This window comes from Camellia sinensis, chromosome 8 (genome assembly GCF_055761805.1).
Source record: "Camellia sinensis isolate YWXY chromosome 8, ASM5576180v1, whole genome shotgun sequence".
Classification (NCBI taxonomy): Eukaryota; Viridiplantae; Streptophyta; class Magnoliopsida; order Ericales; family Theaceae; genus Camellia; species Camellia sinensis.
This window is the reverse complement of record NC_138968.1, coordinates 147,678,728-147,693,984: the sequence shown is the minus strand read 5'-3', so window position 1 is coordinate 147,693,984 and position 15,257 is coordinate 147,678,728. Positions and strand designations below refer to the sequence as shown.

Below are 15,257 nucleotides of genomic sequence, written 5' to 3'. Positions count from 1 at the left end.
TGTTTCTGCGGAAGTTTCAACTCATGCCTTTGATGCATGACTCATCGTCAGCCAGCATGAACGAGGTGTATCCTTTTGAAATATATTATAACTCCTTCGAGAGGTAAATCGGAGGTTGCAATTGAATTGGTTCTATTAGGACACGTCCTGTTTGTCACTACATAGAATGCACGTTTCTTTATTCGGTGTTTTGCATCGAACATGCTATTGATGTTGCATTGAATATGCATTGTTATTATTGTGCACAGAATGTGTATGTTGCATTACATTTCATCACACATGTTCTCGTGTTTGCATAGAATATGCATGTCACATTGCATTGCATTGTACATGCCTTTACATACGCATAGAAAATGTTCGTACCTGTTGCATAGAAGATGCATTTGGTATTTAGCATAGAACGTGCTGTTAATCTTGCATGGAACATGCATTCCTATCTTGTTGTATCAGTTAAGTTTCTTTCTTATGCAGGCATGATATTGTATGTACGGTTCATTAAAAGCTGGTGCAACTAGACGATATTGTATGTATAGTTCATTCAAAGGAACTACAGGTAAGATCATTCCTGTCCCTTAAACATCTTGTTTGGTTAGAGACACTCGGGTACGCCCGGTGTTTATACCACCTCTTTGGTTAGAAACATTGGAATGTGTGCTCGATGTTTATCCCCCCATTTGGTTAGAAACATTAGGTCGTGTGCCCGATGTTTATACCTTGCTTTGGTTAGAAACATTGGGACATGTGCCCGATGTTTATACCACCCTCCTGGTTAGAAGCGTTTGGAAAGTGTTCCGATACTTATACCACTCTGTTTTGGTTAGAAACATTGGGACATGTGCCCGATGTTTATATCACCCTTCCGGTTAGAAGCGTTTAGAACGTGTTCTGATGCCTATACCTTACTTTATTTAGAAACATTGGGATGTGTGCCCGATGTTTATACTCCCGTTCCGGTTAGAGGCGTTTGGAACGTGTTTCGACGCTTATACCACTTTGTTTTGGTTAGAAACATTGGGACGTGTTCCGATGTTTATATCACCATCTGGTGTTCGCACCACTCTCTTTTCCCTCTCGCACGCGGCGCGTTAGGACGTTTTGGTTAAAAGCATCCGGACGGATTCTGATGCTTATATCGCTCTTTGTTTTGGTTACATAATGGTTGGATGTGTTTCACTTGTTATCACCATTCTCTGTGGTTCATAGCCTTAGGGCGTGTCCCTGGCTTCACACCATTTCTCTCCTCGCGTGTGCCATGCGTTAGAATCTTGTTTCACGCCTCGGATGCGCCTGAGGGTTGTGTTGTTCTTTATCTTTCCTGCGTGAGGCGCAGTTAAGCTTGCATAATTTTCTTACATATCCTTTCTGCATAAAATATGGTTTGGTTCATGTTTACTTGCTTAGGTACGAGTTTGTTGTAGCGTTTCTTTGCATAACATTTGCATCTAGATGTTTCATTACAGCACTCATTGCATAATCATAAGTTATGTTCTACATCGTGCATATCATTTGCATCTTGCCCCAAAACTACGCTGGCTTGATTCCTTGTAAAGAGATGCGTAGGCAGCATACAGGCGCAACCGTTCTTTGTTTTGTTTGCTTGTTTGTCTGAGACTTCGGCCTTGTCAAAAATGGGTCGTCTCTGGGCTTTGACATTCACTCCCGTCATTTCAGGACTTCTGAGTTCTTTCAAAGAGGGGCAACTGTAGACACCCCATTTTTGACTGACCTCAAGACTTAGATGTCATCACTTGTGCACTCGATGATTGTGCTTGTTTGTGCTTGTTTTGAGTGCCTGAAGTTCTCGACGGAACGCCTTATCTTTGAGCCTCTAAACCCCTTTTGTTTTGTGCTTGTTTTTGGGCTAAACCTTGGTGCCTCTTGCTTGGAAGGAGGAGAGGCCTTGTCGGCCACTTTTCTCTCTTATCAACCACTTGAAGTGGTCGGTCGTCTAGTTGAGGTGGCCGGTCGGCCACCTAAAGTGGCCGATGGCCATTTTTCTCGTTTTTCAGATATTTCTTAGCCAGCTGTGCCAACTGTTGTTCACTGAAGGCCATCTCCATACACGTGCATGGAGAGATGAATACAAGCCTTTGGCTTGATTTTCTATATATAGGGGGGTCTCTACCCCATTTTGAGGGGTTGGATATTTTTGAGCAAATTTCTCTCTCTCTCTCTCTCTCCTCTCTTGTTTTATGCTTGATAGTTAGAATTCTCTACACATTTGCACACTAGCCCTTAACCAATTGGACCACCTTGGAGCTGAGGCCTCTTAGAACCTATTTTGGGTTGTTGGAAGGTTGTTTAAGCCTAAGAGAGTGGCTATTTTGTGCTATGCTTCAAAGGTATAAGGCTTACCTCATTTAAGCTCTTTGTACATACTTGTTTTGCCATCTCTTTATACTGTTTTGGGCCTAGTTTTCAACTACAACAAGTTCTAATTTTTTGGCCTTAACATGTTGGTTTGAAGTCATTTTGTGTTAAGGGGTGTCTACTCTTCTTGTTGCGTATTTGTTTGAACCTTTGCACCATCTTTTAGCATGTTAAAGTCAAACTTTTTGGGCCTTTAAACCACTGAAATTCAGAGTTATTCCAGTGGTAAAACGTATGTTTTGAAGTCCAAATATGGAGAGGTTAGCCTCCCCTCCTTGTGTCACACTTCCATGCCTAGTTAGCATCACATGGTAGCATGTTTTTGTAGCTTAACTTAGCTTATTTCTAGCATGTGTTTGCCTCTGATTTAGCATGATTTAACTATGTTTTGGGCTGCTTTGGTCATGTGGGCTTTGTTTTGTATAGTTGTAGTGCAAATGGCTTCACTAGCTTGACATTTTAGGCCTCTAAACATGTTTTGCTTGGAATAATTGCATGTTGTAGTGTCTTTTAACATGTAATTTTAGTGTACACAGCTCTGCCACATGCTCATTTATTTCACTCTTTCATTGCTTTTGAGAGTTGTGTCTTGAGTCTTGTTTGCAAGCTAACATGTGAGCATGTTTTTCTAGCCCTTTGTACCTCAATCTCAGCATGTTTTAGCCACTATTTTGGCATATTTTAACTCTTTCCAGAGCTAGTTTGGTCACTTGAGCCTTGTATTGCATGCCTATAGTGTAGTGATCTTCACTAGTTTGGTGCTTTTGGCTTTTAAACATGTTGTGCATGATTTGCTTGCATGTTGTAGTATCATTTTACATGTCATTTCAGCACTAAAATATCTACAACCTCCCTCATTTCTTCACTTTTCCATTTTCTTTGAGGTTGGTTAGCCTTAAGGTTATGTTTAAGCTTGAGATTGAGACTTGTGCTAAATAGTTTTAATCCTCTTTTGAGGGTTTTTACTAACCAACGACATGATCTCTTTCATGTCTTAAGCCAACCTTTGGTTGACCCCTCTATCATTAAAGGACACTCACCTTGGACTTAACCGGTTAAAGAATGATTTGGTAATGTAAAATGTGTAAACAAATTGGACAAGTAAAACATGAACAGGATAAGCATGTTGTGTTGCATTGCATGTGTTTGGATCGGACGTTAATCCAAACACAAGAAAAATTGGACGTTTCATACTCAAAGTGATGAAACGTGTCATTTTTCTTGGTCACCGTCACCCTTGATCATGCATGCTAGGGTGGTGGTTGTTTTAGTCTTGTTTGTGCATTCATTGACCTTGTATAAGCTTGGCTCTTTGGCCATCATGCATTGAAAATGCTTGATTGGTGGCTTAAAAGCTAAGAACCACACTCCTTTGAGCTTGAGAGATGACAAGGAGGGTAGCAGTACACACATTTCTTGAAAATGCATTGCTTTGCCTCTATTTGCTCTCTGTTGCAGCAAAAGTAAAAGTCCGGAAATGGAGGTGGCCGACCGGCCATTTGAAGTAGCCGACCGGCCACTTAAGGTGGCCGACAGCCACTTTTTGTGGCTGATCGGCCACCAGTGAATTTTTGTGCAATTGTGTTCTTGTGTTGGAGCAGAGGCAATCTGGAAGTTGGTATAGTTTTCTGAGATCAAACGAGTGCAAACAGAGGCATCCGATGGCAAGGCAAGGGCATTTTTTGGTGGAGCAACCGAGCATGCATGCGTCCCTCGTCCCTCAAGGCCGTTTAAATCACTTTACTAGTTAGTTAGTGTAGCTAATTATTCAAGTCAAGTGTTGTATTTTAATTAGCTTAGCATAGCTAGTTATTCAATTGTGTTGTAATAATTAGTTAACTAGAATAGTTAATTAGTTTCGTTTTGTAATAATTAGCTTAGCTTAGTGCTTAGTGTAGCTTAGCTTATTCATTCTAACCCTCCTTCGCGAGGGCGCAATGTTGTAATAAGTGTGCGTGTGTGTGCGTGTCTTCCAACCCCATGTATTTCTCCTTTTTGTTTAATCGCTTTAGATGGTTAGATTAGGGACACGTTTTGATTAGCATACCTTGTGCTCGCATGTTTCCATCCATTCATTTGTATTGCATGCACCGAGGCTCGGCGCATCATTCAAATTGCATTGAATTTCATACACTTATTTGAACATGTGTTTCAAAGCATGTTATCAAATTGTATCACATGCCATATTAGTAGCCGAGCCTATTAATTGCATTACTGCATGTGTTGCATTAGGCATCTTAACATAGTTAGGATCATACATTCTTTCTAACTAGCTTTTATTTTGGCTTGGAGTACTCGGTAAGCTTTTACGCTTTAGCATACTTGCATGAGTATGAGTGTTGCCATGATAGCATACTTGCCATGAGGCTATTTGCTTAAATGATTAACTGCATGAATGCCTGTGGATGACGGCTTGATTGTTTGAATCGGAACAATTCGACAAATGTACGTTTTAAAGCCCACTTTGCGAAGTGGCAAATCATGTTTTAAGCCCATCATGTTTGATGGCAAATTCGCGTTTTAGCCCACTTGAGGGTGGCAAGTTCAAACCATTTTCGAAGAAACAAACATGAGTTGAATTTGTTCCAATTTTTACGATTTTAGTCTATACTTGTATGTGTGCGTCACATAGTAAAGTTAGCTAAATAACTAGAATAAGAACATATGTGTTTATAAAACAACATATCATGATAATAGAGGCCGATTTTTGATCGGGCGAGCAGGGGTGCTCATTTCAGAACCTTCCCCTCTCGTACCCAAGTTTCCAAGCCGAGGCAACTTTGGTGATGACGGACATGTGGCCTTTGGCACGAGTCAGGGTTTCCTAAATTTTTCCAAAATAAAATATTTAGGTGGTGACTCTATAATCTAGCAAAGCAGTCCACTTTTGGCATTATTTGATCTAAAATCTGATTTTCCAAAATGATTTGCCGGATTGGACTCTTTGGTGTTTATCAATCTCACATTGCACTTTGTGAGATTAGATTCAGAACCGTGACAGGAGTCTGAACTGTAGGACCAAATCGAGCTCTCCGAAAGGGAGGTGCGAAGAAAGTCGAGCTACAGACACTGATATACCTACCCAATCTAGCGGATCAAGCGGTACGGGGTGATCCCGATTCCATGGCCTGTGCTCCCACCATATTAGAGCCCATGTTCGTCTATCCGCCCAAAGCCGAATAGCCGTCCAGGATAACAGGTGATGAGCACAGGACCTAGGCACACCAATGCATGAAATGCAATGAACATATAATTAAAAATAAAAATCATATCATGGAGTTTGAGTCAAAGTTTCTTAATGTCCCCAACAGAGTCGCCACAAACTATAACGTGCCCAGCGGTATCCGCGCGCGTTAAATATTTCGGACCCTTGATTTCTTCGATCTAGTCTCATGAGTGCAATATGAAACATAGATGAGAGTCTAGATTCGACAAGTTTTATAGAAATTCATTTTATTGCAAGAATCTTTGCCATAAATATATTGCACCTTTAGATCTCAAAGTCGCCACCTAATATTTTGAAAAAATTAGGAAACTCGTGACTCGTGCCAAGGCCACTGACCATCATAACCAAGGATGCTTAGCTCGGAACCTTAGGTATGAAGAGGGAAAGTCATTAATTGAGCAACCCCACTTAACCGATCAAAAGATCAGCCTTTACTAAACCATGATATGATTTTTATTTACTTTATATGTTCATTTTCTAAATATTTAATAAATCCTAAAATTTACTATGTCAAGCAAACAAATATAGACTGTGTCATTCATTTTGTAATAAACTTGATTTCATTATTTTGAAAATGTTTTGACTAGTGTATAAAACACAGAAAATTGAATTTTACAAACATGAAAATCAATTTTATTCCAAATTAAATAACGCAACCTTCATCCACCGGCATGCATAGAGTTATATCAAATAAGTAAATACCCACATGATACGATACTAAACATAATAAGAAAAACACACACAGGTAGGATGCTAAAGCACGAAAATTTACATATTTATCGACATCCCGCAAATAATTACAAAAACAAAATTAGTAAACACATGCATGATCCTATATATAAGATCCTAATTTAATTCACTTATGAAATGCAACTAAAGATCCAGCTTCTAATATATGATATCTGAATCATATCAAGACATGAGGTAGCGCACAAATCACATAATAATTGATTAAAACCACATATACAAATTTAGCTGAATCTTAATGCCTAAACCATGGTTGCAAAAAAATGGATATGATGACAAGCAAAATATACTACATATTTACAGATAAGGAAAACAAGTAAAAGAATGGGATAGAAAGAAGCGGGGTGGAGAATTATTACATCACTTGAATAATTGCATTTCCGAATAAAGGAGGAGGAGGAGGAGGAGGATGAGGAGAAGAAAATATTACAACAAAATAAAACTCACAAATCTCTCAACAAAAAAAGAAAAAAAACAGAAACTGCATAGGTTTTGGAGATCACCTACCGAAAATTTGTTTGTCGCTCTATTTCGCCTTTGGAAAATTATCTAGGAATTCCTTCTGAAGAACTGATGAACCGCAACAAGACTAGCATAGTCTACATCTCCACACTAAGAGACCTGCACCCCTTGACAAAATACCTGACACCCTATTTTGACTGATCCTAAGACTTGGGCACTTTTTTCCAAATATCAGATGATGAAAATTAGAATATGCTATTTTGTGAAATTTCGCAACAGAAAGTAAGATTTGAGTTTTAATTCCAACCTCACACCTATTTTCACAAAATTATTTTAAACTTATTCAACAATATTTTTCAAATTTTTTTCTTATCCGAATAATTTAGCACTTTTAAAAAAAAATTAGCTTTCATATCACATGAGATGGCCACGTGGTTTTGAGAAATGGCTTGTGGGTAGCCATGTCGTTTCTTAGAATTATTTTGGAGGGTTGAGAAAAGTCTTGATGGCAAGAAAGTCTTGTGGGGTTTTTGTTTGGTGAGGAAAAGGAGGGATTTGGCTTTGATTGTCAAAAAAAGAAGAAAGGACTTGTCGGATCTTGGATTGTTGGTTTTGATTGTCAAAAAAGGAGAAAGGAGTTGTCGGATCTTGGATTGTTGTCTGAGGAGAGAAAGGAAGTTGATTTAAGAAAAAGGGGTGAGGGTATTAAAGAAGAAAAAGGAGAGCAGAATGAAAAAAGAGAGAAAAAAATTAAGTTAAAGGAGAGGGAAAAAAAAAAAAAAAATCACCTTTCTCTCTCTACCTTTGCATGTCATTAACCTCTCATTTCTTCGCTAAGATACCACTCAAAACACTAAAAAGTCACAATCAACACAACAAAAAAACTTAATTTATGGTGTAAACAGATACCTAAGTAGAATCTTCAATGAGAAACATGCATGCTGATTTCTTTTGTCACTAACAATTTTAATTTTTTAACAGCTTGTATTAGTCTACTAATTTTTTGATTGAAAGTTGCAAAAGTGTTATTATATGGGCTTTATTATATTCAAGAATTTTTTTCAATCTCTTAGTGAAGTAATTCTTTTCGTGTGAGTGAAAAATTGTTCATATCACAATCATCTTTTTCTTTGGCAAAAACATTTTGAAAATATGGTTAAAAATTGACGTTTCGATTTTTTTTTTTTTTTACTTTTTCCAAAAAAATATATAAAAATTATGAAAAATGATATGATCCAAAATAAATTAAAAGCTAAAAAATGATTTTTAACCTTCCCAAAATAGGCCATTTCTCTTTAGTAAAATGCATATAAATGGCCATTTTTGTACATCAACTATGTTTCAATTATACGGTTCTCAAAATGGTGAGTCACTCTGATGCATACAAAGCAGCATCAGGGAAGAAACAAAATTCCATCGAAATCCTCCGCAATTTCTGGAGAGAAAATGAAGGCACGATACCGATAGTAGACCGACGTGGCAACACGATCCTCCATTTCCTTGCCATCCACGGCAACATAACTGCCATTAAAAAGCTGGACAAGCATGGCTTACTTACCACTGAACAGCTTAAGAAAAGTAATGCAAATGGCGAAATTGCTTTGCATGAAGCTGCGCGGTTTGGCCACAAGGATGTGGCAGAAACAATGCTGGAGAAGGAAGGAGATTTAATCAATGCGCGCAATGAGTTGGGAGAGACGCCGATTTATGTTGCTGCTGCATTTGGGAATAGGGCTGTTTTTGATTTTTTTTCAAAAATAAGTGATGATGAGTGGTTGATGGGATTGAGGACAAGAGATGGTTGCCCTGTTCTTCATGCTGCTGTGAAAGGAGAATATTATCGTATGTTAATTTCTGTATCCATTTTTTCATTCTTTAACTTCAATTCAAAGTCATAAGGTTAGTCCACAATCTTTATATATATTTGGGATCGTGATACCCGAACTATTTTAGGACGCTCGGGTCAAAGTTCTAATTTTGAATTTTGTTTGGTGAGAAATTCAGGCGCTGAATTAGTTTGTCCATGAGAGGGTAATTTATATGCATAAGTTGGGCCAAGCTAGGTTCATTTGTTTTAAGAGTTGGGCGAGCTAAGTAAATTCAATTCGTTGGGGCACGCTTCCGGCCGAGCTAGGAGCTTCAGTAGCTCGGTCTTGAGTTGTACAAACATTAGGCCGAGGTGTGGAACAGATGAGCTAGATGTAATCAGCAGCTCGAACCGGGGTATGATTTGTATCGTACCGAACTAGGGTTTATCTCGGTCGGGGATCATTCGGGTTTTGTCCAGCGTAGGGCAAGGCCATGCTAGCTCGATTGAGTGTACTACCGAGCCAAGGTAGGAGATTTGAGCCTTTTCACTTGGTTGGTAGTGAGTAGGGTGTTATCAGGATGGATATTATCCTTGGGAGTGTGATTCCTAGCAGGAATCTACTAAAGAGAGTTGGAGTCCTACTAGGATTTGTGCCAGGTGGAAATCTATAAAAGCTCATGACAAGACCTATGTACAGGTATCACAACTCTTACTTTAAAAAACACAAAACTTTTGTGTCTATTGTCTATTGTATTGATTTAGGCATCGGAGAGGTTTCCGGCACACCCACCGTCAGCTAACTCACGTTTGTGTTTTCATGAAGTAAAGCGACGACGTTTGGAGGAGTGCAAACTTGATCAACAGGATTAGACGAGAAGATTATTTCGTGCTCGTATAATTGGCACCGTCTATGGGAAAACACACAAAGAATAAACTTTTTGATCGAGTTTCTCTTAGTTGAAATCTATGGCGCACAATGAAGACTTACCACATTTTATTATTGATGGGCAAATCGCGAAAGAGACGGAAGGCACGAAGGTTTGCCTTTCGTCCTGCAAATGGTAGAATTAGATCCCCAGTGACGGAATCTACAGAGGAACACATGAGAAAGACGGGGTTCCAGTCCTCGTCGCTCCCAAAGCCCTGAAAGTCAGAGACGGGGGTTGGATCCTCAAGTTCTGGAAGATCGCATAAGGGAGCAAGACGAGTTGATACGAAGGATGGCGGCGGACATGGAGACAATGAAACACCAGATAAAAGGCAAAAAGGGTGGCAATAGAAGATGAGCGCAAAGGCAACACATGATCTTACCACTCAGAAGTTCGTGACAGGTAAGTCACACCATCACAAGCTGAAAGAAGAAGCCTCAGAATAGGCAATACACAATCAAGGACTTCCAGGACTTCTAGGACTTGTTACTCCAGGTCTAAGAGAACGAGGACTGAAAGGTCTTATATAGAGGGAAGCAGTTATCGACCCTCACATTCGCACCAAACAACATCTAAGCACACAGAGTTGCCTAGGTCGGTAGACCTGCGGACAGTGCTAGAGGAAAGGGCTTGCAGGAGAGAAGACACTCAGGCTCGCGACCCCTACAGAGTCTCTGCACTACAACGGTTGGCTCCTAGGACACGTGGGAGTGTCAAGGTTGGAATGCCAGAGCCACGCCTTGCTTATGAACCAGCAGACAATGTGTTAGCAAGGTTGCAGAGCTTGCCGTTCATTCCAGTGATAGAGAGCGTACCATTACCCTGAGGCTTCTACCAGCCTGAATTTACTACTTATGAGGGGAAGTCAGACCCCTACATGCACTTAAGCCACTTCCACCAGGTTGTGGCCGTGTATCGGCGAAATGAGACTCTAATGTGTATCCTGTTTCCCTCCAGCCTAGGTGACCTAGGCTTAACATGGTTTGAGAGGTTGCTAGAAGGTAGTATAGCTTCATGGGCATAACTAGAGGAGGCATTTGTGACCAGATTCAGAATAAAGACCAAGACGCCAGTGGAGATTGACCAGCTTCTCTCCATAGACATGGGCAAGAAGGAAACATTGAGGTCATACAATAACTGGTATTGGAAGACTTTTAATCAGATTGGAGATTGTCCCACAAACCTAGCTATCGTACAGTACAAACGAGGTTTGCCGACTGGCAATAAATTAAGGGATTCAATGACGATGACACCACCCCTTACAATGGAGGCCCTAATAAAAAGAGTACATCAGCACATCCGGGTAGAAGAAGATGTCGCGCGCACCAAAACAAAAGCTGGCACAACAGCGATGTCAGATAAAAAACTGGTGGCAAAAGTTAACACGGTTGAGCGGGAAGAACAACCAAACAAAAATGGACGAGGCAGACGAGCCAACAGAGAGGACCCCCAAGCAAGGAAGTTGAGAGTCCGCACTGCCATCACCACAGTATTCAATAAACCTATCATCGGATTCTTAGCAAGATAAGCGATGAAAACTTCGTTCGGCGGCCAGCCAGGTTGGGAGAAGCGCAGAGGGGCTATGATAATAGGTACCGTTGCACCTTCCATGATGAAAAGGGACACCAGACTGAAAACTGTACGCCATTAAGGCAACATTTGGAGGAATTAGTGGCCGCGGGCCACCTGGACCAATATATTGAAGGGGAACACGGCCAGCCCCCCAGGACCGCAACAGGCCGAATCGGATACCGGTTGATGGTCCGCCCCAAGGCATAATCAATGTAATACACGGGATCATCGAACCTGAACGAGTATGTGAACTCAGGGGGATGATCAAAAAGGCTGAGCATATGAGAGAGGCACTGAGTGCACAACCTATCGTGAAAAAGGGAAAAATGGAAGCAACAAACGTCATCACCTTTTCTGACAAAGACTTAGTAAGGTTATGAAGACCTCACAACGACGCACTGGTAGTTACTCTGTGCATCAAGAACTTCAACATCAAGCGGATCCTAATTGACCAAGGGAGCTCATGCGAGATAATGTACTATGAGACCTTCAAGCAACTAAAATTGGAAGACAATGGCCAGTTAACAAGATAATCCTACCAGTCAAGGCAGGAACGATGACAAAACAAGTGGAATTTTAGGTATCGAAAGTCCCTTCCACTTACAACATAATCTTGGGAAGAGAATGGTTGCACGCCATGCGAGCGGTGGCATCGACCTTCCATCAGGTGTTATGGTTCCCTAACGAAGCTGGAATGATTAAAGAAGTCTTAGGAGACCAAATCATGTCCAAACAGTGCTTCGTTACAGTAAACGACAGCCAGGCTGCAAAAGGGTTTGTACAAATGGTAGAAGAGCGAAAAAACAACAAGCTGTTCGCAAACGTCGGTAAAGCAACCGAACAGAAGGCAATGGAAGACTTGATAGAGGTAAGGATAGATGAAAAAAACCCAAAGAAGTTCTTTTTGCTCGGTTCGTCTCTGTCCAGCACCGAGAGAATAGAGATCATGGAATTTTTGACCTCTAACATCGAAGTGTTTGCCTGGACACCGTATGACATGCCCGGCATTGACCACAATTTCATCTGCCATCAACTCAATGTCCACCTAACTACCAGACCAATTATACAACGAACTCGCCGATCTGTACTCCACCACGCAGAGATAGTGGCGGAAGAAGTAGGAAACCTACTGGAAGCAGGGGCAATCAGAGAAGTACACTATTCCAGGTGGATTTCCAACACTGTAGTGGTACCAGAAAAGATCGGCAAATGGTGTGTTTGCATGGACTACAAAACAGTTAACAAAGCATGCCCGAAAGACAACTTTCTCCTACCACGAATAAAGCAACTGGTGGACCTAACTGCGGGGCATAACCGACTGAGCTTTCTTGATGCATATTGCGGTTACCATCAGATCGCTATGTATAAACCGGACCAGGAGGTCACATCGTTTACAACTCCCTGAGGATTATATTGTTACAAGGTCATGCCCTTTGGCCTAAAAAATTCAGGGGCAACATTCCAACAAATGATCACCAAAATGTTTGAACCATTCTTAGGCAGAACATTTGAGGCTTACATAGATGATATGGTGGTCAAAAGTAAGAATAAGGGGGACCATCTCAAGGACCTAGATGAGATGTTTCAAATTTTGAAGACCCATAAGTTGCGACTTATAGACTCGACTTTCTTCGCGCCCTCTTTCGGAGCGCTCAAATTGGTCCTACAGTTCGAACTCCTGTCACGGTTCTGAATCTAATCTCACAAAGTGCAATGTGAGACTGATAAACACCAAAGACTTCAATCCGACAAATCATTTTGAAAAATCAGATTTTGAATCAAATAATGCCAAAACTGGACTACTATGCCAGATTACAGAGTTGCCACCTAAATGTTTTATTTTTGGGAAATTTAGGAAACCTTAACTCGTGCCAAAGGCCACGTGTCTGTCATCACTAAAGTTGCCTCGGCTCGGAAACTTGGGTACGAGAGGGGAAGGTCATGACATGAGCACCCCCGCTCGCCCGATCAAAGATCGGCCTCTACTGATCATGATATGTTGTTTTATAAACCTCATGTGTTCTTATTCTGATTATTAGCTAACATTACTATGTGACGTACACAAACAAGTATAGACTAAGTCGCAAGACTTGGAACAAATCGACTCATGTGTGTTTTCAAAAATGGTTTGAATTTGCCACCCTCAAGTGGGCTAAAACGCGGATTTTCCATCAAACATGATGGGCTTAAAACATGATTTGCCACTTCGTAAAGTGGGCTTAAAACTCACATTCATCGAATTGTCCCAATTCAAGCAACAAAGCCTTCATCCATAGGCATTCATGCAGTTAAGCACTTAAGCAAATAGCCTTATGGCAAGCATGCTATCATGGCAACACTCACACTCATGCAAGTATGCTAAAGCGTAAAGACATACAATGTACTCCAAGCCAAAACAAAAGCTAGATAGAAATATGCATGATCCTAACTATACGACATGCCTAATGCAACACATGCAATAATGCAATTAATAGGCTCGGCTACTAATATAACATATGATTCAATTAAATAGCATGCGATTAAACACGTATTCAAATAAGATATTGAAATAATAATGCAGTTTGAATGATGCGTTGAGCCTCAGTGTATGCAATACAAATGAATGGATGCAAACATGTGATATGCTAATTTGGAACATGTCCCTAATCTAACTATCGAAAGTGGTTAAATAAAAGGGAGAAAGACGTGGGGTTGGAAAAACATACACACACGCACGTGCACTTATTACAACATTGCGCCCTCTCGAAGGAGGGTCCGAATGAATAAGCTAAGCTACACTAAGCTAAGCTAATTATTACAAAACAACTAATTAACTATTCTAGCTAATTAATTATGACAACACAATTGAATAACTAGCTATGCTAAGCTAATTAAAGCAATTAAACCAATTAACTATCTAAGCTAATTAAATAATTACAACACTTGAATTGAAAAGATTAGCTACGCTAACTAACAAAGCAATTAAGGGGGCCTCGCGGGCGAGGGATGCATGCATGCTCGGTTGGCTTCCTTCCGAAAATCCACCGCCTTGCCTTTAGATGCCTCTGTTTGCACTTTGCATTGATCTCTGAACATTGCACCAATTTCCAGACTACTTCTACTCCACCTCAGGAACATTTTGAACAAATTTCCCACTGATGGCCGGTCGGCTACCATAGGTGCCTGTCGGCCACTACTACTGGCCAGTCGGCCACTATTTGTGGTTGTCGGCCATCAATAATGGCCGGTTGGCTGCCCTTTCCCTAGAATTCTCCTTTTTGCTGCAATAGAGAGAGCAAATAGAGGCAAAACAGTGTATTCTCAAACAATATATGTACTATTACCCTCCTTATCATTTCTTAAGCTCAAAGGAGTGTAATTCTTGGCTCTCAAGCCACCAACCAAGCATTTTCAATGCATGATGGCCAAAGGGTCAAGCTTGTACAAAGTCAATGAATGCACAAATAAGACTCTAAGTACCACCACCCTATCATGAATGATCAAGGGTGATGGCGACAAGAAACATAACATGTTTCATCACTTTGAGTATGAAACATCCCACATTTCTTGTGTTTGGATTAACGTCTAATCCAAACACATGCAATGCAACACAAATGCTTAACTTGTTCATGTTTTACTTTGCTCATTTTGTTTACACATTTTACATTACCGATTAATTCTTTAACCAATTAAGTCCAAGGAGAGGGGTCAAGCTAAGGATAGTTTAAGACATGAGAGAGATCATGCCTTTGGCTAGGAGGAACCCTCATAAGAGGGTTAAAGCCATAGAGCACAAACTCTATCTCAAGCTTAAACACAATCATAAAGTTAACCAACCCTCAAAATAAATGGAAAAATGAAGAAATGAGGAGGTTGTAGACTTTTCAGTGCTGAAATGGCATGAAAAATAATGCTAAAACATGCAAGCGACACATGCACAACCTGTTAAGAGCCAAAAAGCATTAAACTAGTGAAGAGCACAACATTATAAGCATGCAACACTAAGCTCAATTGACCAAACCAGCTCTGGATAGAGTTAAAACATGCCAAAATAGTGGCTGAAACATGCTGAGATGGAAGTACAAAAGGCAAGAAAAACATGCTCACATGTTAGGCTACAAACAAGGCTCAAGGCACAACTCTCAAAAACAATGAAAGAGTG

General features: G+C 40.4%; 1 protein-coding gene across 1 annotated transcript; it reads left to right on the top strand.

The window, feature by feature from the left end:
• The first annotated feature begins 8,118 nt into the window (after positions 1-8,118).
• Positions 8,119-8,703, top strand: LOC114280691 (uncharacterized). Its single transcript, XM_028223064.1, has one exon. The coding sequence runs from the start codon at positions 8,119-8,121 to the stop codon at positions 8,701-8,703; it is 585 nt and encodes a 194-aa protein (XP_028078865.1).
• Positions 8,704-15,257: the final 6,554 nt, after the last annotated feature.